Source organism: Tubulanus polymorphus, unplaced genomic scaffold (genome assembly GCF_964204645.1).
Source record: "Tubulanus polymorphus unplaced genomic scaffold, tnTubPoly1.2 scaffold_51, whole genome shotgun sequence".
NCBI classification, from domain to species: domain Eukaryota; kingdom Metazoa; phylum Nemertea; class Palaeonemertea; order Tubulaniformes; family Tubulanidae; genus Tubulanus; species Tubulanus polymorphus.
Window position 1 is genome coordinate 65,319 of NW_027437457.1, and position 22,352 is coordinate 87,670.

The 22,352-nt window shown below is 41.1% G+C and overlaps 2 protein-coding genes across 5 annotated transcripts; one reads left to right on the forward strand and one right to left on the reverse strand.

Moving 5' to 3' along the window:
• Nucleotides 1–23: 23 nt before the first annotated feature.
• Nucleotides 24–6,587, forward strand: LOC141914600 (lamin-A-like). Of its 2 annotated transcripts, XM_074805839.1 has the most exons (18): nt 24–130; nt 260–594; nt 682–771; nt 859–1,047; nt 1,121–1,214; nt 1,455–1,640; nt 2,365–2,490; nt 2,575–2,792; nt 2,905–3,255; nt 3,401–3,501; nt 3,889–3,955; nt 4,089–4,167; nt 4,358–4,588; nt 4,667–4,854; nt 4,930–5,102; nt 5,179–5,288; nt 5,668–5,787; nt 5,872–6,009. In XM_074805839.1, the coding sequence occupies exons 2-17, from the start codon at nt 335–337 to the stop codon at nt 5,779–5,781; spliced, it is 2,577 nt and encodes an 858-aa protein (XP_074661940.1). In that variant the 5' UTR covers nt 24–130; nt 260–334; the 3' UTR covers nt 5,782–5,787; nt 5,872–6,009. The 2 variants fall into 2 exon arrangements, with proteins under 2 accessions (XP_074661940.1, XP_074661939.1); XM_074805838.1 differs by lacking the exon at nt 5,668–5,787 and having other exon boundaries at nt 5,872–6,587.
• Nucleotides 6,588–11,096: 4,509 nt separating this feature from the next.
• LOC141914594 (uncharacterized protein KIAA2013 homolog) lies at nt 11,097–21,783 on the reverse strand. Of its 3 annotated transcripts, none has more exons than XM_074805827.1 (16): nt 21,549–21,783; nt 21,366–21,463; nt 17,610–17,732; nt 17,233–17,367; nt 17,096–17,154; nt 16,410–16,502; nt 16,250–16,323; nt 16,019–16,171; nt 15,823–15,925; nt 14,007–14,075; nt 13,723–13,922; nt 13,607–13,630; nt 12,452–12,567; nt 12,003–12,294; nt 11,557–11,681; nt 11,097–11,482 (listed from the first exon to the last, which is right to left on the reverse strand). In XM_074805827.1, exons 1-16 carry the CDS (start codon nt 21,686–21,688, stop codon nt 11,286–11,288), a joined length of 2,001 nt encoding a protein of 666 aa, XP_074661928.1. In that variant the 5' UTR covers nt 21,689–21,783; the 3' UTR covers nt 11,097–11,285. The 3 variants fall into 3 exon arrangements, with proteins under 3 accessions (XP_074661928.1, XP_074661929.1, XP_074661930.1); XM_074805828.1 differs by having other exon boundaries at nt 17,610–17,728; nt 21,362–21,463; XM_074805829.1 differs by lacking the exon at nt 13,607–13,630.
• Nucleotides 21,784–22,352: the final 569 nt, after the last annotated feature.

Below are 22,352 nucleotides of genomic sequence, written 5' to 3' on the forward strand. Positions count from 1 at the left end.
TCGCTTTGATCCACTAGATGGCGACACGGACGCCTTAGAAACATGTAAACAAACTGAGGAGTCGGTGCGAGAGACTACAAAAAATAGCAGCAAACTTGTTCGCACGAAAGGCGCCAGTTAAAAACAAGCGGTAATAATTAAATACCAGTTAATTACTAATTAATGTACATTGTTAGATTGTGTATCAATATTCTTTATATTTCCTCCTCATATTTGTATACATTTAACTCGAGTTTATTACATTGTATACAAATTATAGATTGAACAACCAGCTGGGTAGTGACAGATAGACAGCAGGTTCAGAGTGACAGACAGACAGATAGACAGCAGCAGGATGATGTCTCACACATACACCACGACTAACACCACGACTGGCGGCGGAGGTTCGGGTTCGAACTCTTGGAGTAGGAATCATGAACGTCATGAATTACAGCGTTTAAACGACCGTTTGGCTTCTTACATTGAAAATATCAAAAACCTACAGAATCAGGGAAATCAAATTGATTCTTCTGCATTTGTGAATTCTGTCCAAATACTCGAGGGTGAGATGGGTGAATTAAAGAGAATGTATGAAGAGGAACTGAATTCATTGAGGTTCGATATTTCGCAGGATTTTTGATATTTCATTTATGCATATTTCATTGATTTGATATATCAATTAAAACTGGTTTCGTTATTTAGGCTGAAATTGGACGAAGATCTGAAAGAGAAAAATCACTGGAAAATTCAGGCGAATAAAAATCAGGCTTCACAACAACAATTTCAAGATCGGTAAGATACAAATTCGGAGGGGGGCCGAGCGGGGTCGGGGGAGGGGGGTAGCCTGATCGAACTGCTAATTGTTGTTTATTATTATAGTTTTGCCATTGAAGCTGATAAATACAGGAAGGCAATCGATGAAATAAATGGACTTCAACGATTATTAAGTCAAAAAGATGGAGAATTATTAGAATTAAAGATGGCTGCCATGGCACCTATAGACGAACTGGCTCAAATAAAACGAGATTATGAAGTCGCGATTCGAGAGGCTGAGAATTATAAACGAAGGTTCGTGTAATTAAACCCATCGTTAAACTCTAGAATTAGAATTTCTGTTCTAGGAGTATGTTTTAATCTATAGGTACGATCATGAACAGAAGTTACGTCAGGATTTAGACGACCAACTTCATCAACTTCATAAAAAAGTCGAATTTGATTCAGCAGTTCGTGATAAAGTGAGTACCAATATACACCACCAGATGGCATTACTAACAGTCAGTTATTTTTAGATTTTCGTATCTAAATATGAAACAAGTTTGAAATAATGAGATTCATTTTCTAAGTCAGTGTTTGATATAAGTTTTTAATTGAAATCTTGAAGGAATTGAAATGCTGTAATCGAGTGACCACTAGCGACACCTGGTGTAATACTCACTTGCCACAGTCCCTATATAATACGGTATATTGAATTGTAGGCGGCCGATGAAATGAAAGGAAGATTAGAATTATCAACGAATACGATATTAAATCTGGAATCTCGCTTGAGAGAAGTATCGAAAACTGACGGAAATATCGGAGATAAATTACAACAAATACGAAAAGCGGCCGAGGACGAAATATTGAAATATCGAACGGAATTAGAGGAGAATTTCAATAGAACAGTCAGTATTCATATTATAGTCTGTTTCATGTTTATAGTATTAATACTATAGTCTGTTTCATGTTTACAGTATTAATACTATAGTCTGTTTCATTTTTACAGTATTCATACTATAGTCTGTTTCATGTTTATAGTATTCATATTATAGTCTGTTTCATGGTCATAGTATTCATATTATAGTCTGTTTCATGTTTATAGTATTCATATTATAGTCTGTTTCATGTTTATAGTATTCATACTATAGTCTGTTTCATGTTTATAGTATTCATATTATAGTCTGTTTCATGTTTATAGTATTCATATTATAGTCTGTTTCATGTTTACAGTATTCATACTATAGTCTGTTTCATGTTTATAGTATTCATAATATAGTCTGTTTCATGTTTATAGTATTCATATTATAGTCTGTTTCATGTTTACAGTATTCATACTATAGTCTGTTTCATGTTTATAGTATTCATATTATAGTCTGTTTCATGTTTATAGTATTCATACTATAGTCTGTTTCATGTTTATAGTATTAATACTATAGTCTGTTTCATGTTTATAGTATTCATATTATAGTCTGTTTCATGTTTATAGTATTCATATTATAGTCTGTTTCATGTTTACAGTATTAATACTATAGTCTGTTTCATGTTTACAGTATTCATATTATAGTCTGTTTCATGTTTACAGTATTCATACTATAGTCTGTTTCATGTTTAGTGTTGATAAATTTTCAGGTGATTTCATTGAAATGTCAAATCGACCGCGATACAAAATCAAACGGAGATTTAACCAATGAGAACGCTCGATTACAATCTATTATCGATGACTTAAATGGAAAAATTGCTCAACTCGAAGGACAGGTAAAAAACACTGCACAGTTCTGAGACGGGGGGTTAGAAAATGCTGAGATTGTTTATAATCGATACCGTTTTCACTATTTATAGATCAGTGGATTGAAACAAGACAATGAGAATTTGAACACGGCGCTAATGACTGAACGTAATCGAACGTCAGAGAAAATACGTTCATTACGAGAGAATCTCACTCAATTACAACAACAGTTAATTATAAACACCAAACAGAACACCGGCTCTGATACGTTCATTCCTATCAAACATGAAATAGAAGCTTATAAAGTTTTATTAGAAGGTGAAGAAAAAAGGTGTGTATAATTCAATCCCTTGTACCCCCTCTCTCTTCTCGCTTATTCCTCATTCCACCTCTCTCTCAGCCTAACCGTGGTTATATTTTAAATACAATTGTTTACTTTGTAGGATTCATTGTCCACTTGGAATGACTGAGCAGATAGGACTGACCAGTTCGGCTGGTCAGCTGGGATTGACCAGTTCCGCTGGTCAGCTGGGACTGACCTCTTCAGCTGGTCAGATAGGACTAACCAGTTCGGCTGGTCAGATAGGACTAATCGGTGGTCCATCAGCCCAGCTTGGACTAGGGTTAACCGGTGGTCAATCAGCCCAGCTTGGACTAGGGTTAACCGGTGGTCAATCAGCCCAGCTTGGACTAGGGTTAACCGGTGGTCAATCAGCCCAGCTTGGACTAGGGTTAACTGGTGTTAGTGGTAACTATGTGAGTGGAATTGTACCTATTGAAGAACCACATGTACAGTAAGTATACACACCTCCTTCATCTCCTCCTCATTTCTCTCTTCAGCCTCCTCTTTATCTCCTCGCTCCTCTCGTCAGTCTCCTCTTCATCTCCTCATTTCTCTCTTCAGCCTCCTCTTTATTCTGGATTGTTCTATATTATCAGGTATGACTCCGCTCAGAATCGAGCTGATATGAAGAAGATATCGATACTAGGTGGCGCTACTGATAAATTAGAGCGGACTGAAGTTCAATCAGCCCCGGCAGGTTAGTACTCTTATATCAATACAATACAATGAATATTTATTTGGTGGTGGTCGCTCGCTTTACTAATTACTACTTAGTTGGGTCAAGTTTCAAGGTGAGGGGTTGATGTAAGGGGGAGGGGGTGTTTAAGTGGAGTTCAGTGGGCTGGTAAGTCGAGGGGGGGGGGGGTAAGTCGAGGGGGGTGTAAGTCGAGGGGGGTGTTTAAACCCCGTATGATGGTGTATTAATTTACAGCAGTATCAGCAGCACGGTCTCGTCACCGTGGCGACAGCAGCAACAGACGGAATATAGTCCCTACGTCGCTAGGTGAAGGACGCGATTATTTCGATGAAATGTTTCGTGATTTAACTCGCACTACTTTGATGCGTCCTGCTGTATGTGTTACAGATACGCCACCTATTGGTCATCGACCGTCCAGTTCTACGTCACATGACTACACTAACGCTACCTCAACGTACGTATATATATATATATATACGCTTGCTCCGGTGTTGGTTCACGCGCTATACGCGTGTATGGTTTCTATAGTTACCGTACATACAATTGACGCTTCGCTAAATGCTTTTGAAATTGGTTTTGATTTTTAGTAGCGTTTGTGACGTGAAGATTTTAGAAGTTCATCCGCAGGGAAAATATATACGACTTCAAAACTGTTCTAATAACAAGGTCAGTTAATTATTGAAATCCTGCTGGTTCTTCTCAGTTTGAAGAGGTGTTTATCTAAACTGATTGGAATTTTCAATATTTGTCAATCTATTTTTGATAGTAAAAACGTTCCAAACTTATAGGCGCGCACGTGACTCTTAAAGGATCTATTGCCTTCACCTCATATTTCACTGATCGGTTTTGTTTACAGGATGTTGAATTTGGAGGTTATATGATACAACAGAATGTCGGGGGAAACCCGGTAGCCGTTTATAGATTCCCGCCGAGAGTAAAGTTTATGTGTAACGATACGATCACAGTTTGGTCCGGAAATAACGACCCTATTTTACACGAACCTCCGACTGATTTTGTGTTTAAAGAACAACAGAAATGGGGAACTGGACCGGAGTGTACGACTATACTGTGTAAACCTAACGGACAGGTCAATATACCGATACTATTCAATTATACCGATGTCTTTCTTATAAAGTTGCTATAGTTAACTGATTACTGATTGTAGGCGGTTGCCTGGACGACGGCTGCTCATAGATTTACTAAAGACGCGTTTGATTTGAAATCATCGTCGTCTCAGGTCGCCGACGACGACGATGACAACAATGAAACCGATTTCGAGAAAATTGAAAATACTGGCGAGATTCTAACGGAATATCCGCAGCCGAAAATACACGAATCGGTTTATCTGAGGAGGTAACCATGACGATCGATGTAATCGGGTGACTATATTACCGTGGTGATAATATGTTGCGATTATTGTATTTATAGAGAGAAAATGGAACCACCGCTGTTAACATCGCAGAAACATCCTCATGGCCTCGATCCCCTCGCGGATTGTCATCCTCGTTCAGGTCAACAGCGCCCTCTAGTAAATGGTAATGATAACAGTAGCGTTAATCGTCAAACTCGTTCTCAATCGACGCGGCCTGATCCCGTTTACGGTAGGTATCGCTATAGTTACGCGCGGATGGTGTCATGTTTTAGTATTATTAAATATTGATTATTTGTATTATATAGGTCAGCCGTATTCGGGCGCGTCTGCTCAAAGGATGGGTAGTTCACCATTACGTAGATATATAACTACTGATTCAACTATTCGCGGTAGTGGTCATCTCGCTAATAGAGCTGTAAGTATTTACCTTCACAGACATCTCATCCGATTCATTGTGTTAGTTTGAGTTAGGGTACAGGGTGAGGGTGCAGGGTATGGTTAGGGTGCAGGGTATGGTGAGGGTGCAGGGTGAGGGTGCATGGTGAGGGTGAGGGTACAGGGTGAGGGTACAGGGTGAAGGTGCAGGGTGAGGGTGAGGGTACAGAGTGAGGGTGCATGGTGAGGGTGCAGGGTGAAGGTGCATGGTGAGGGTGCAGGGTGAAGGTGCATGGTGAGGGTACAGAGTGAGGGTGCATGGTGAGGGTGCAGGGTGAAGGTGCATGGTGCAGGGTGAGGGTATATTGTGAGGGATATAAAAGAAGCCAGTCACTCACCGGTGTTATATCTTGTTGCAGGCCGGTGAAATACGTTACGGTCCTCCATCTCCTCATCTATCTCCAATTCAACAGGAATTATCGCGTGTTTCTGGCTCTCAACAATCGACGCTTGTTAGATTCAGCGCTGCCTAGCAACAGGTAGGTGTATATCGATTGATTGGTTGACGAGTGACTGGCTCCGCCCACTTCATACAACTAATGCTTGTCCTCTCCATTTTACAGGAAGTACAAGAAACAGCGCCCCCTCCCAGCGCGTTCATGAAACCGTCAAATCGATACGCTTTTGGTCGTCAACAAATAGAATCACAACATCGCTTACAATACCAGGCTCCGATACCGAGACCGCCGTTATTCTCTAACTGGTAGAACACCCCTACTCCGCCCGTCAACCTGCTGGTAGAACCCCCTACATCCTCCCCTCAACATCGCTTACAATACCAGGCTCCGATACCGAGACCGCCGTTATTCTCTAACTGGTAGAACCCCCCTACTCCGCCCGTCAACCTGCTGGTAGAACCCCCTACATCCTCCCCCTATCCCCGTCCCGCTTGTAGACCGCTGCTTTCTCTAACTCGTAGAACCCTCTCCGGGTTCGTTTGTAGAACCCATCTCATCTAGCCCATCTAACACGTCGAAATCTATCAGAAATCATTTGACATACTGTGACATTAACAGTTTAACTGATCTGGATTACAATTAATACTGGTTTTAACTGATTCAGATTGTATTAAACAGGGTCAAACTGTATTTGAAACAGTTAATTATTTTTTGAGAAATTATTGAATTAATGATATTTTTGAAATCTTCTCTAGTGTTAAATGTATATTGTATATTTCTAGTGTATCTTTTAGATCAATTATTTATCTATTGCCAAGATTTAAAGATAACTGTGATATTTATTGATTATTTATTATAGGATTAGAATTGTTATTTCTGCACGTACGGAATTTTATGTATTTCATGTATTTTGTAGTTTGTCAAAATAGTGCCATGAAATAAATAATCTACTTATTTATTTATCAGCTGTTCATTTCTATTCTTTGACTTCATTTATTTTTTTGAGGACACAATGATGAGGATATAATGAGGATGTCTTCTCACCCAGGACACAGCAATGAATAGATATGAGGATCTGACCTTGGGATGTCTTTAGATCCCAGTGCGAGGCTATTTCATATAGACATGAGGGAGTTTGACCCAGGACTGGAGTATGACATAGATGTTTTCGCCATCTATTAGAATTTTGCTGAACTAACCAATTTCTAGAATTGACGTGAGCAATTGAGTTTCGATGCACCTATTTTCACATGCGCCATCTATCGCAAATAAAGAATAAAATGTTTTCAATGAATAAAACTGGCTGTTTTTGGTTCTGGAGAACCCTGTAATAATGTTTCCACTAACTTGTTACTGGTGGATGTTGAGATATATGGGTTCTGGGTTTCAGTCTAGTTCTGTAGTGTATTTCACTACCTCCTCCTTTCACACAGATTTCGCAAATATCTTTATCCCACTTACAAAATTAACTCGGGCGCCGCCCACACTAGTCCTGACAGAAAAAAGTTTGATGGATATTTACATCTGGAACTAGTAAAGTAGTACCACAGTTGTGAGTTAACTCTGAGTTAAGGCAACTCGGAGACAAATCTTAACTCACAACTGTGGAACTGGACCCAATATAACAAATCCCGGTAAAAGTGCAGATCCGCACCCCTCCGTGTAAACGGTTCAATCAATTACATTAAATATCATTGTTTCAGATTCAAAATTTCATCAGCAATTCGCAATCATCTGATTCGGTACATTCACATTGATTATTGCCATTGGTTAATTTTTAGATATCTTCACTAGAAAGATTTTAGCCTGGATTCTGTCATTCAGCAGATTGTGTCAATCACGAGAGGTGCGGATCTGCACTTTTACCCAAATCCCCTGGGGCCGGTATTAAAGACTGTTGTTAACTTCAACCCGGGGATAACTCGCAATTCACTGTTCAGTTAGCCCCCGGGTTAAAACCGTGCTCAAGATTCACCCCTGTCCCTAATATATATTTATCAAAGTGACAATTCGTACGTAGCCTACTCATACGCAACTGTTTTAACTGTTTTGTGGGGCCTTGCATCACCCGGAGGCCCTCCTATAATCTTTATTATCAGAAGTGTATTCACTCTTTTCTTAGTCCTATTGTCTCGTGTATGACGCGCTTCTTCGAGATCGCTATACACGTCCATCACGCATAGACCCGTCCAGTGAGAGGGTAGTCGGCTACTTCAGGCTCCGATTCACAGAATGTCATCAAAAAACGACATTAAACCTTTATAAACATCCCTAAAACCTCACTCAGTAAAGTATCAAGGCTGAAACTACCCCCGACTCGATATTTCAAGAGATAACATAACAAATGCCCATCCCGCATCCCGCAGTCGCAATAGCTCCTCCCCCTATTGTAACAACACAATAGAACACGCCACAATTGAAATATCCCGCGCACTAGCAATAGACGATATCCCCCAATTGAGATCGATTAGCCAATCAGCGGCCGCGTACTGGAGCGTGTCTGGGCTTGTCGCAGGCGCCGGGAAATTAGATTTCAGCGATACATATCGAAGTTTTAGTCGAATCGAGCGCCATCTTTCTCAATTCTGCGTGGATTTTACTCGGAAGGGAATTAAATCAATTGTAAATCGTGTAAACATTACGGAGAAATTGTTTTTGAAAGGATTTTTTCATTTGTTGAAATGAAAAAATGAACATTTTCAACCGAACTTTGAGACAAAATGTCGTCTGATAATGTGCATATCTAAAAGACTTTGGACACGGAATTAGATTGACTATTGAACAAACGCGGGACTTGGATTAACGCGAAATGGATCACATCGGAAACTGAGGAAAAGTTTGCAGTTCTGTAAGTTAGAAATTTCTTAATATCAAGCGACTGAAATTATGTTTTATAGGTTTAGATTTTGGGGAATTTAGTTTTTAGGTATCTTATCATTCAGAAATTCAAACGTTTTGTGAACCCGCCTGTGGGTCCGGGGTCTCTATCAACTAAACACTGGAAGCGCGGAAGATTTATGTATCTATTTTCAGGGTTTCTCTTTATTTCAGAATTTGTCTTTTTATGTAGAAAACGTAGATATGTGATTGTATTTCAGGGTCTCCCACCCTATCCCCCTTAGTTTCGCAAGGTAGGCCCACGTACATATGAGTCGCGAGACACCGCAGTTGATCATTATTTAATGTTTCAACCCCCAAAAATAAAAGTTTTAGATTTTCCTGTAGATTATTTTGAAATAGGCTTAATATAGAATTACAACGTCATCTGTCTATAGTTGAATGCGTGATCAAAACATAATTTCAGCCGTTTTTTTACTGTGTTTTTTACGCGTGACTTAATTACATGTATTTTCTAAAGTCAATAGAACATGATGTGACGATATTAAAAATCAAATCGCTCCTCGATATAAAGATCTATATCAGGCCAGATCATCACGAATCATGCAACACCTCGGAACATTTCATATGAAAATCTGACCACACCTTTTGAATTAACACTTGAATGTTGATCTTATTCTGTAAGAACCAACTCGTTATAGAATATTCAAATAACCCGTGCGTAGAGAAATTGTGACGATTTAATTGTTAATATCTACGAGATGAATTCAAGGCCATATTTCCTATCAATGCAATACACCTTAAATTTGCACTACTGGAAAGTGTGCGATTCCTGGTGAATATATATTCTAGTAATTTGAAAATAAGGGATGAGCTACAGAATAAATAGTGTATCGACTACACCGGACCGGTCACCACACTGATCAGACAAACTTATTAACTCAGTCAATCGCTAGAGCTCCGTGGTCTAGTGGTTAGCACGCTTGACTTGCATGCCGCAGGTTGTGGGCTCGAATCCTTCTAGGGTTAGGGTTACCAACGAGCTAGGGTTAGTGTTAGGGTTATAAAGGAGCTAGATTTAGGGCTACGACCAACCTAGGGTTAGTGTTTATGGTTGGGCAATTTTTTTGGCCGGCGAGTGTTTTTTATAGTACATAATTATATCACTGCATGACTAGTTTTTCAAACTGGATACATCTTTCTTTATTGCGACAAGCGGCCAAAAAATGTTATCATTCTAGTTTAGAGTAATGCAACCCATTGACCTCAAAAATACACATACTTACTAGCGATTATTTTCTATTAATAGGTATAGGTGCTACTAAGATTTATTGATTTTGAACACGAATCATTCCTTTATCCAGTTGAGCCAGACCTTTTGAGAACTCATCTCAGATCAGTTTTCAAAAGGTCTGAAAGACCTGTAATATATGTATTGATAATACTGGATTCTGTAGATAATCTTTGATATAAAAATCCTCCGATCGTGAATATATTATAATACGATATTATTGATAGGGATCATTTCGATACAGTTTTCCTGGTAAAAGGTTTACAATAACCCCCGAAGTTTTGTAATTGGTGATGTATATAGGAGATATATACGAGGTGTATTGGAGATGTATTGGTGATGTATATAGGAGATATATACGAGGTGTATTGGAGATGTATTGGTGATGTATATAGGAGTTATATACGAGGTGTATTGGAGATGTATTGGTGATGTATATAGGAGTTATATATAAGAGGTGTATTAGAGATGTATCGGGTATTCAATGCATGAAGGAGGGGCTCCTTTTTTGAGGTGCCCTTAAAATGCGTTTTTTCATTTTTTACAGTAATATACACTAATCTCCTCCTGGGAGAACACGAAAATTTCAATATTTCCTGCGAGAGGACCCCCAACAAAATTCCAGTAGCTTCGCGCGCTTATCACTGATCGCCGCATCGCGTGGGGCACTTCATTACTTTTGTATATTTCCGGCTCCGTCCTGGCAAACAGAGAAAAATGAATAAAATTTCGTTATTCATTCATATCAACAAAAAAAGAAAAAAGTCTCGGACCTAAAAATCGCGCAAATCAAACTGGCGCTGGTTGTCTGGACCTCACCTCTCTAGGGTCACGTAAAACACGATGAACACTTCAAATTATGAGTCATATCTATTTCATTTTTCATATAAATTAATTGAGAAACCCTTTCAATCATACATACATCACTGGAAAGCGCACTACTTAATATTGATAGAACTCAGGTGGACTGTTAAATGAATGTAGCACTCCGATTAATCAATCCATCGCTGCAGTTTTATTGTCAGCGCATTCCGATAGATGGCGAGTGAGTGAATTACTGTAACACATTCGTCCGGATCGATATTTTTTTCTCCGCTTATATCGAGACGATGGCTATTGTAGTCCTCCATATTCTCTCGTTTGCCTCAGTCAAATGTAGTTACCTCAATCCTCTGAATGAATCCAACTACTTCAATAATCAAACAGATTCAACAAACATTTTATGGACATCTGTATTTTAGATTTTTATTAATAAATAACATGAATTTATTTACAATGTTGTGATATGTACAAACAATGCACATTAAATTAGAGCAATTAAAATGTGAAAAGGTCAACTATTCAACAAAATCCAATAGAAAAATATTACATACTTTCAACCGTGAAATTCATTCGTACAACACTTTATCAATAGATGGCGTCACATGACAGTCGATATCGCTAGGGGGCGCTATAAGTTATATTTTCCACGCGTAGGGAATGGATTGACAGCTTGACCCTGACAAAATTCATTAAATATCAATTTGAACAAGAACAAATGGAATATAATAATAAGGAAAGCGATAGCTCCCCAGAATAATGTCGGTAAACCTCCGTAACTGTGTCCATGACGATGTAACGCGATCACATGATGTTCATGAGCCGGAGCTGAAAATATATAAAAAACAACAATCAGAGACGCATTACTACGGTAACTCAATAATACAGAGTGAATCTCTTACCCTCGACAATCTCTCGAACATGAATCGCACGTTTCAATAACTCCATATGTTCTTTATCAGTAGTTATATACAATATAGCAGTGAGGGGACGAGTTAACTTAACCGGGAACTGAGTTCTCTGAGACCTGTCAATCAAACAGTAGTTATATACAGTATAGCAGTGAGGGGGTGTGGTTAACTTAACCGGGAACTGAGTTCTCTGAGACCTGTCAATCAAACAGTAGTTATATACAGTATATAGCAGTGAAGGGGGTGTGGTTAACTTAACCGGGAACTGAGTTCTCTGAGACCTGTCAATCAAACAGTAGTTATATACAGTATATAGCAGTGAAGGGGGTGTGGTTAACTTAACCGGGAACTGAGTTCTCTGAGACCTGTCAATCAAACAGTAGTTATATACAGTATAGCAGTGAAGGGGGTGTGGTTTACGGGGTGTTGAAACTCACTTGAGAAGTACAGGAGTATCTAAACATCCAGCATCACACGCGTAATACGGTTTATCATTTCGATCCATCGCTACGTAAATCATCGCTTTATTATCTTCACCTACTTCAACTGTTATATTTACATGAGTATGGTTACCATAGTTTAATCTACGGAACTCATAATCCCGGTGTAACTCCCGTGGATGCATTCCAAATTCTAAATGATCCGGTTGAGCTTCTCTTCGAGAATTATCCGTACTGAATTTAAATGCTCCAAAACTGAGCAGCATTGCCTGCAAAATGCCATCAGCTCCTAAAATTATAAAACACATTATTACTACACTATAGGGGGCGGAGATATATACAGCTAGGGGAGGGGCTATATACTGCTAGGGGGCGGGGCTATATACTGCTAGGGGGTGGAGCTGTATACAGCTAGGGGGAGGGGCTCGAGGGAGAATTGTTTTTACCTGTTTGTACCATATTTGTACATCCTTGTTTCTCTAATGTTATGATCCAAGTTTCTACAAGTTTCATGATGTTATCTGCTGTATTTGTTCGCGACCACAGAGATGATGATTCCTGCCTGTAAATAAACTACTAATATGTATACAATGTGGGAGTAGGGGGTGAACTGTATATAGAGCAGGGGAGGCGGGGATTGCACCATATTTTAAGAGGGGGAGACAGTGAAGAGTCAGTCAGAAAGGAAACCGTGCATTTAAATGTTCGAATACTGAATAGGTTCAACCTCAAATATACCATTTATCAGACTGTTCTTAGACAGGCTGAGACTGCTCTCAGACAGGAGACAGACTGAGACTGCTCCCAGACAGGAGACAGGCTGAGACTGCTCCCAGACAGGAGACAGGCTGAGACTGCTCTCAGACAGGAGACAGGCTGAGACTGCTCTCAGACAGGAGACAGGCTGAGACTGCTCTCAGACAGGAGACAGGCTGAGACTGCTCTCAGACAGGAGACAGGCTGAGACTGCTCCCAGACAGGAGACAGGCTGAGACTGCTCCCAGACAGGAGACAGGCTGAGACTGCTCTCAGACAGGAGACAGGCTGAGACTGCTCCCAGACAGGAGACAGGCTGAGGCTGCTCCCAGACAGGAGACAGGCTGAGGCTGCTCCCAGACAGGAGACAGGCTGAGGCTGCTCCCAGACAGGAGACAGGCTGAGGCTGCTCCCAGACAGGAGACAGGCTGAGGCTTCTCTCAGACAGGAGACAGACTGAGACTGCTCTCAGACAGGAGACAGGCTGAGACTGCTCTCAGACAGGAGACAGGCTGAGGCTGCTCCCAGACAGGAGACAGGCTGAGGCTGCTCCCAGACAGGAGACAGGCTGAGGCTGCTCCCAGACAGGAGACAGGCTGAGGCTGCTCCCAGACAGGAGACAGGCTGAGGCTTCTCTCAGACAGGAGACAGGCTGAGACTGCTCTCAGACAGGAGACAGGCTGAGACTGCTCTCAGACAGGAGACAGGCTGAGACTGCTCTCAGACAGGAGACAGGCTGAGAAGTTAAGCTGAATCAATAATAGATAGTTAGTTATCTAACATTGGTTAAAGCAGAATAATAATATTAATAATAATAATAATATGTATATGTTGATTGTACATACACTAATGTCTTAGATTCAACCAACCTGTCAAAAAATAATTGCAATTTCATTTTCACTTGAATTCTTAATTTAGAATAAAAATCTGTATATACGTAATGATTAGTGAGTATACTAACAGCGTGTGAGGTCCGGCGTAACATCGATCAGGAAAATATAACTGTTTTTCGATATTAAACTTTCTCGCTGTTGAAACTTGTTTTTCGTGTAAAGGATTCGTAGAATGACTCAATACGTAGTAAATAGTGCTGTTAATTCTGTCACCGTTCAGAGCTCCAGGTGCTTTAGATAAACTGATCGATAATCCAGAACTCCATAACTGTAATAAATAATATACAAACATACAGAGACATCTATTATAAAACCATTATGTTCTAAACGAGAATTTGAATCTGTATCAAACCTGATTCCAAACTGTTGTATGCTCTTTTTGAAGAGCTGTCGGTTCTAATGCTAATGCTTCTTTCAAATCCTGCAAATAGAATAGTCGGTACATGTCGTATCCACTAGAGGGCGGTGTGTGTAATCAAATCTATCCACTAGAGGGCGGTGTGTGTAATCCCTCCACTAGAGGGCTGTGGGTATAATCTATCCACTAGAGGGCGGTGTGTGTAATCCATCCACTAGAGGGTGGTGCTCGAAATCTATCCACTAGGAGGCGGTGTGTGTAATCCATCCACTAGAGGGTGCTGTGTATAATCTATCCACTAGAGGGTGGTGTGTATAACCTATCCACTAGAGGGCGGTGTGTGTAATCCATCCACTAGAGGGCAGTGTGTAATCTATCCACTAGAGGGCGGTGTGTGTAATCCATCCACTAGAGGGCGGTGTGTATAATCTATCCACTAGAGGGCCGTGTGTAATCTATCCACTAGAGGGTGCTGTCTATAATCTATCCACTAGAGGGCGGTGTGTGTAATCTATCCACTAGAGGGCGGCGTGTGTAATCTATCCACTAGAGGGTGCTGTGTATAATCTATCCACTAGAGGGCGGTGTGTATAACCTATCCACTAGAGGGTGGTGTGTGTAATCCATCCACTAGAGGGTGCTGTGTATAATCTATCCACTAGAGGGCGGAGTGTGTAATCTATCCACTAGAGGGCGGTGTGTGTAATCTATCCACTAGAGGGCGGTGTGTGTAATCTATCCACTAGAGGGTGCTGTGTATAATCTATCCACTAGAGGGCGGTGTGTATAACCTATCCACTAGAGGGTGGTGTGTGTAATCTATCCACTAGAGGGCGGTGTGTACAATCTATCCACTAGAGGGTGCTGTGTATAATCTATCCACTAGAGGGCGGTGTGTATAACCTATCCACTAGAGGGTGGTGTGTGTAATCTATCCACTAGAGGGCGGTGTGTATAATCTATCCACTAGAGGGCGGTGTGTATAACCTATCCACTAGAGGGTGGTGTGTGTAATCTATCCACTAGAGGGCGGTGTGTGTAATCCATCCACTAGAGGGTGCTGTGTATAATCTATCCACTAGAGGGCGGTGTGTAAAATCTATCCACTAGAGGGCGGTGTGTATAATCTATCCACTAGAGGGCGGTGTGTACAATCTATCCACTAGAGGGCGGTGTGTACAATCTATCCACTAGAGGGCGGTGTGTATAATCTATCCACTAGAGGGCGGTGTGTGTAATCTATCCACTAGAGGGCGGTGTGTGTAATCTATCCACTAGAGGGTGCTGTGTATAATCTATCCACTAGAGGGCGATGTGTATAATCTATCCACTAGAGGGCGGTGTGTGTAATCTATCCACTAGAGGGCGGTGTGTATAATCTATCCACTAGAGGGCGGTGTGTATAATCTATCCACTAGAGGGCGGCGTGTGTAATCTATCCACTAGAGGGCGGCGTGTATAATCTATCTACTAGAGGGCGGCGTGTATAATCTATCCACTAGAGGGCGGTGTGTATAATCTATCCACTAGAGGGCGGCGTGTATAATCTATCCACTAGAGGGCGGTGTGTATAATCTATCCACTAGAGGTCGGTGTGTATAATCTATCCACTAGAGGGCGGTGTGTGTAATCTATCCACTAGAGGGCGGTGTGTATAATCTATCCACTAGAGGGCGGCGTGTATAATCTATCCACTAGAGGGCGGTGTGTATAATCTATCCACTAGAGGGCGGTGTGTATAATCTATCCACTAGCGGGCGGTGTGTGTAATCTATCCACTAGAGGGCGGTGTGAACCGTATAATACTCACAGATAAAGCAGTTTGTTCAATTTGATCTCTAATTGTATTGAGTTGATTTTTCTGTACAGGGTCCGAGTAGTGAATAGCACTGATTGTTATATACTTCTCAGATCTATAACGAAACATTTTTTTTTTGAATTTACAAAAATCACACACTGGAAAATCATGAAAAACAACAATCGATAATAAAACGTAGAATACTTACTTTCCGGGTTTGATTATTATAGAAGGGGGAATATTTTGAGACACAACAGAAACGACAATGACTAAATCAGATGCAGTAGCTGCTGCTGCTGCTGTACTAATGGTACCAGTAGTTATTGTATAACTTAATGCTTCACCAGTTCGACTTTGTACACTATAAATAGAGAGAATATACAGTCACAGTCGACTGAGTTTGATGTTTACAGTTTATCGCAAATTGTTCTTCAATTACTTGATTTGTTTGTTTGATGTGTCTTTCCAGTTTCTCACTCCAGTTACACCAAGATTTACAGTCAATCCGTCATTCTATAATTTAAACAATATCTTTAGTACTGTTTTGAGATATCAGTGATGATATGTGTTGCTATAGGGAGGGGGGGTGTGATATTTACCGTTGGGTTGAATATACGTATCTCCTGTGATAGAATTGAAGGTCGAGCCCGATGAGCGAATGCTTGGTTACTAATAGTAACGCATAATGAACGCTGAAATAATACAACAATTGTAAATCATATGAGTAACCATAGTTACTGGAGCCGCCGAGGAATAACACCACTAAACCATTACCACTAGTGACCCATCATCACAAATATAGAGTAAGTGAAGGGAGAGAGAGAGAGAGTGGGGAAAGAGAGAGGGGGAGAGAGAGAGAGTGGGGAAGAGAGGGAGAGTGGGTAGAGAGTTAGAGTGGGGGATAAGAGAGGGGGGGAGAGAGAGAGAGAGTGGGGGAAGAGAGGGAGAGTGGGGTAATGCAGAGGGGGAAGAGAGGGGAGAGAGAGAGAGAGTGGGGGAAGAGAGAGAGTGGGGGAAGAGAGGGAGAGAAAGAAACGGAAAGAACGAAGAGAAAAAATGAAATCTAAAACAAACATGCAAGAAAAAACTTACAACGTATTGTTTATTACGGGCTATAGGCCGTTCCAATTCAAAATAAATCTGGTCAGTAGAGAATTATGGGTAATACAGTCAGTAGAGAATTATGGGTTATACAGTCAGTAGAGAATTATGGGTAATACAGTCAGTAGAGAATTATGGGTAATAAGAAGTTAGAATTATGGGTAAATTTTAGAATGAAACCAACCTTTTTCAAGCATTGAATTCTGTGAACGACACCATTATAGAAGTCAGTCACATACGCTCCTATTAGATACATCACTAATACATGTCACAAGAGCTGTCAGATAATTAATATACAGATTAATATTATCAATTAATTACCTTTTCCCTCGTAACCTAAAACTGACGGCGACAAAATAGGAATAAATTCCACAGGCAATGACAGAGACCTCTGGTGTCGAATATATAATTTACTTAATTCATTGCCCGCTATAGGTGATCCAAATTTACCATTTCCTAAAATCATAATAAAAATACCAACAATTAAAGACTGAATTGTAACTATACAGCAGGGCCTGAGTATCGAAGTTATCCGTAAGGGTAAATCCTCAATCAGGGTAACAACCACGATAGTAACAATGAGAAACCATGGTTATAACTGACGAATTCCAAAATAATCCCAGGGACTAGTTTTCTTCCAAATCTATGAAACCCAGCTCTGGGTTGTGATTAGACAGTTACTAGAATGTATCACTAACCTATATATGGTTGATATTGATAACCAGTAGATGGCGTTGGCTCCCTGTTAATTATCACATCGAATTTTGCTGCAGACTTTTTAAATAAATCTAATTTATCATCTAAACATTGATCGACACTGCCTGAAAACATAAAGGGCCGTTAGACTGGCTGATATCTGGATTATAGTAAGGGGGGTAGGGGTTTATAGGGCCGTTAGACTGGCTGATATCTGGATTATAGTAAGGGTGGTAGGGGTTTATAGGGCCGTTAGACCGGCTGATATCTGGATTATAGTAAGGGCGGTAGGGGTTTATAGGGCCGTTAGACCGGCTGATATCTGGATTATAGTAAGGGCGGTAGGGGTTTATAGGGCCGTTAGACCGGCTGATATCTGGATTATAGTAAGGGGGGTAGGGGTTTATAGGACCGTTAGACTGGCTGATATCTGGATTATAGTAAGGGGGGTAGGGGTTTATAGGGCCGTTAGACTGGCTGATATCTGGATTATAGTAAGGGGGGTAGGGGTTTATAGGGCCGTTAGACTGGCTGATATCTGGATTATAGTAAGGGGGGTAGGGGTTTATAGGGCCGTTAGACTGGTTGATATCTGGATTATAGTAAGGGGGGTAGGGGTTTATAGGGCCGTTAGACTGGCTGATATCTGGATTATAGTAAGGGCGGTAGGGGTTTATAGGGCCGTTAGACCGGCTGATATCTGGATTATAGTAAGGGGGGTAGGGGTTTATAGGGCCGTTAGACTGGCTGATATCTGGATTATAGTAAGGGCGGTAGGGGTTTATAGGGCCGTTAGACTGGCTGATATCTGGATTATAGTAAGGGGGGTAGGGGTTTATAGGGCCGTTAGACTGGCTGATATCTGGATTATAGTAAGGGGGTAGGGGTTTATAGGACCGTTAGACCGGCTGATATCTGGATTATAGTAAAGGCGGTAGGGGTTTATAGGGCCGTTAGACCGGCTGATATCTGGATTATAGTAAGGGTGGTAGGGGTTTATAGGGCCGTTAGACTGGCTGATATCTGGATTATAGTAAGGGCGGTAGGGGTTTATAGGACCGTTAGACCGGCTGATATCTGGATTATAGTAAGGGTGGTAGGGGTTTATAGGGCCGTTAGACTGGCTGATATCTGGATTATAGTAAGGGTGGTAGGGGTTTATAGGGCCGTTAGACTGGCTGATATCTGGATTATAGTAAGGGCGGTAGGGGTTTATAGGGCCGTTAGACTGGCTGATATCTGGATTATAGTAAAGGGCGGTAGGGGTTTATAGGGCCGTTAGACTGGCTGATATCTGGATTATAGTAAGGGGGGTAGGGGTTTATAGGGCCGTTAGACTGGCTGATATCTGGATTATAGTAAGGGGGGTAGGGGTTTATAGGGCCGTTAGACTGGCTGATATCTGGATTATAGTAAAGGGCGGTAGGGGTTTATAGGGCCGTTAGACTGGCTGATATCTGGATTATAGTAAGGGGGGTAGGGGTTTATAGGGCCGTTAGACTGGCTGATATCTGGATTATAGTAAGGGGGGTAGGGGTCTATAGGGCCGTTAGACTGGCTGATATCTGGATTATAGTAAAGGCGATAGGGGTTTATAGGGCCGTTAGACTGGCTGATATCTGGATTATAGTAAGGGGGGTAGGGGTTTATAGGGCCGTTAGACTGGCTGATATCTGGATTATAGTAAGGGGGGTAGGGGTTTATAGGGCCGTTAGACTGGCTGATATCTGGATTATAGTAAGGGTGGTAGGGGTTTATAGGGCCGTTAGACTGGCTGATATCTGGATTATAGTAAGGGGGGTAGGGGTTTATAGGGCCGTTAGACTGGCTGATATCTGGATTATAGTAAGGGTGGTAGGGGTTTATAGGGCCGTTAGACTGGCTGATATCTGGATTATAGTAAGGGGGGTAGGGGTTTATAGGGCCGTTAGACTGGCTGATATCTGGATTATAGTAAGGGGGGTAGGGGTTTATAGGGCCGTTAGACCGGCTGATATCTGGATTATAGTAAGGGCGGTAGGGGTTTATAGGGCCGTTAGACCGGCTGATATCTGGATTATAGTAAGGGCGGTAGGGGTTTATAGGGCCGTTAGACTGGCTGATATCTGGATTATAGTAAGGGGGGTAGGGGTTTATAGGGCCGTTAGACTGGCTGATATCTGGATTATAGTAAGGGCGGTAGGGGTTTATAGGGCCGTTAGACCGGCTGATATCTGGATTATAGTAAGGGTGGTAGGGGTTTATAGGGCCGTTAGACTGGCTGATATCTGGATTATAGTAAGGGTGGTAGGGGTTTATAGGACCGTTAGACTGGCTGATATCTGGATTATAGTAAGGGTGGTAGGGGTTTATAGGGCCGTTAGACTGGCTGATATCTGGATTATAGTAAGGGTGGTAGGGGTTTATAGGGCCGTTAGACTGGCTGATATCTGGATTATAGTAAGGGTGGTAGGGGTTTATAGGACCGTTAGACTGGCTGATATCTGGATTATAGTAAGGGCGGTAGGGGTTTATAGGGCCGTTAGACTGGCTGATATCTGGATTATAGTAAGGGTGGTAGGGGTTTATAGGACCGTTAGACTGGCTGATATCTGGATTATAGTAAGGGCGGTAGGGGTTTATAGGGCCGTTAGACTGGCTGATATCTGGATTATAGTAAGGGTGGTAGGGGTTTATAGGGCCGTTAGACTGGCTGATATCTGGATTATAGTAAGGGCGGTAGGGGTTTATAGGACCGTTAGACCGGCTGATATCTGGATTATAGTAAGGGGGGTAGGGGTTTATAGGGCCGTTAGACTGGCTGATATCTGGATTATAGTAAGGGTGGTAGGGGTTTATAGGACCGTTAGACTGGCTGATATCTGGATTATAGTAAGGGCGGTAGGGGTTTATAGGGCCGTTAGACTGGCTGATATCTGGATTATAGTAAGGGCGGTAGGGGTTTATAGGACCGTTAGACCGGCTGATATCTGGATTATAGTAAGGGGGGTAGGGGTTTATAGGGCCGTTAGACTGGCTGATATCTGGATTATAGTAAGGGTGGTAGGGGTTTATAGGACCGTTAGACTGGCTGATATCTGGATTATAGTAAGGGGGTAGGGGTTTATTGGACCGTTAGACTGGCTGATATCTGGATTATAGTAAGGGTGGTAGGGGTTTATAGGACCGTTAGACTGGCTGATATCTGGATTATAGTAAGGGGGTAGGGGTTTATTGGACCGTTAGACTGGCTGATATCTGGATTATAGTAAGGGGGGTAGGGGTTTATAGGGCCGTTAGACTGGCTGATATCTGGATTATAGTAAGGGTGGTAGGGGTTTATAGGACCGTTAGACTGGCTGATATCTGGATTATAGTAAGGGGGTAGGGGTTTATTGGACCGTTAGACTGGCTGATATCTGGATTATAGTAAGGGTGGTAGGGGTTTATAGGACCGTTAGACTGGCTGATATCTGGATTATAGTAAGGGGGTAGGGGTTTATTGGACCGTTAGACTGGCTGATATCTGGATTATAGTAAGGGTGGTAGGGGTTTATAGGGCCGTTAGACTGGCTGATATCTGGATTATAGTAAGGGCGGTAGGGGTTTATTGGACCGTTAGACTGGCTGATATCTGGATTATAGTAAGGGCGGTAGGGGTTTATAGGGCCGTTAGACTGGCTGATATCTGGATTATAGTAAGGGGGTAGGGGTTTATAGGGCCGTTAGACCGGCTGATATTTGGACTATAGTAAGGGTGGTAGGGGTTTAATACTTACTAGTTCGAAGAGGTGCTTTTCTAAAATTGAAAATATGTGGAGCGAAATATAGTAATACTAGGAGCATGAGGAACCCAGCGATGACGTATCGACGATTCCTGAAATATAATATAAGTTATATAACTGAGCACATACTGAGTGAGAAAAAGAGAGAGAGTAAGAATGGAGAGTCTTCTTTCTTACCTGTTCACAGTATTAATGATATTAGATATAACTGGTTTCATATTTATCAACTCTTCTAAAATCACGTATAAAATTCTCACTGGTAAACATACAATTAATTTACACAGTTTTACTGATAGTCTAACTATGTGTACAAACATGACATCGCGTCGCCGGTTGTTCACTTAGATTCTCTCTAAATCCTGTCACTAATTAAACGTTTTTTTTATGGGGCACGTCAACAACAATTTTAACTTCCTCGTTTATCGACAACAGCGCCGCCTATACTGTGTTTCAATAAATTCCAATTGAATTTGCAATTCAATTCAATATAATTTATATGAATTCAAATCATCTAACGTTAGATGTAGTAGATAAAATGAACGGGCATAATCACAACATAAAACGAGAAGTGATAATAATAGCTGCAGTTTATTCTCGATAATTTAATGTCACTGTCGCTATGTTCCGATAGATGGCGAAAGAGTGAATTACTTGACTTCTCTTTATACCTGTAAATTCTGGTCCAGAACCGAGATTTATGCCCCCCCTGTAATGTTGAACTACGTTTTATTCCGTGAAAATTAATATAGATGCTTTTCCGAAATAAAAACAAATCCAAAATTCATCCCAGTTTCACAAAAAGGATTAAAGCCTAAATAGATTTAAGATTAACTGAATTAATGAAGAAATTAAATCGATTTAAGAGTGTGTGTTGCAGTTTATCAAGTTTTAAAATGCTTGTATGTACTTTCTGTATTTTTTTGTAATTAATTGTAAATACTGTTTTTCCTCTAATACCATTTGGAGTGTATTCGTATTCGG

Bases quoted from the DNA above. Each gene is read 5' to 3' on its own strand.
- LOC141914594 (XM_074805827.1), bottom strand. From the start codon at position 21,688: ATGTTTGTACACATAGTTAGACTATCAGTAAAACTGTGTAAATTAATT. The intron at 16,503-17,095 runs GTTGGTTTCATT...GTATTATTTCAG, and splicing joins GAATTCAATGCTTGAAAAAG to CGTTCATTATGCGTTACTAT. The intron at 13,631-13,722 runs GTTAGTATACTC...ATTTTTTGACAG, and splicing joins TACGCCGGACCTCACACGCT to GTTGGTTGAATCTAAGACAT.
- LOC141914600 (XM_074805838.1), top strand. From the start codon at position 335: ATGATGTCTCACACATACACCACGACTAACACCACGACTGGCGGCGGA. The intron at 3,256-3,400 runs GTAAGTATACAC...CTATATTATCAG, and splicing joins ATTGAAGAACCACATGTACA to GTATGACTCCGCTCAGAATC. The intron at 5,103-5,178 runs GTAGGTATCGCT...TGTATTATATAG, and splicing joins GCGGCCTGATCCCGTTTACG to GTCAGCCGTATTCGGGCGCG.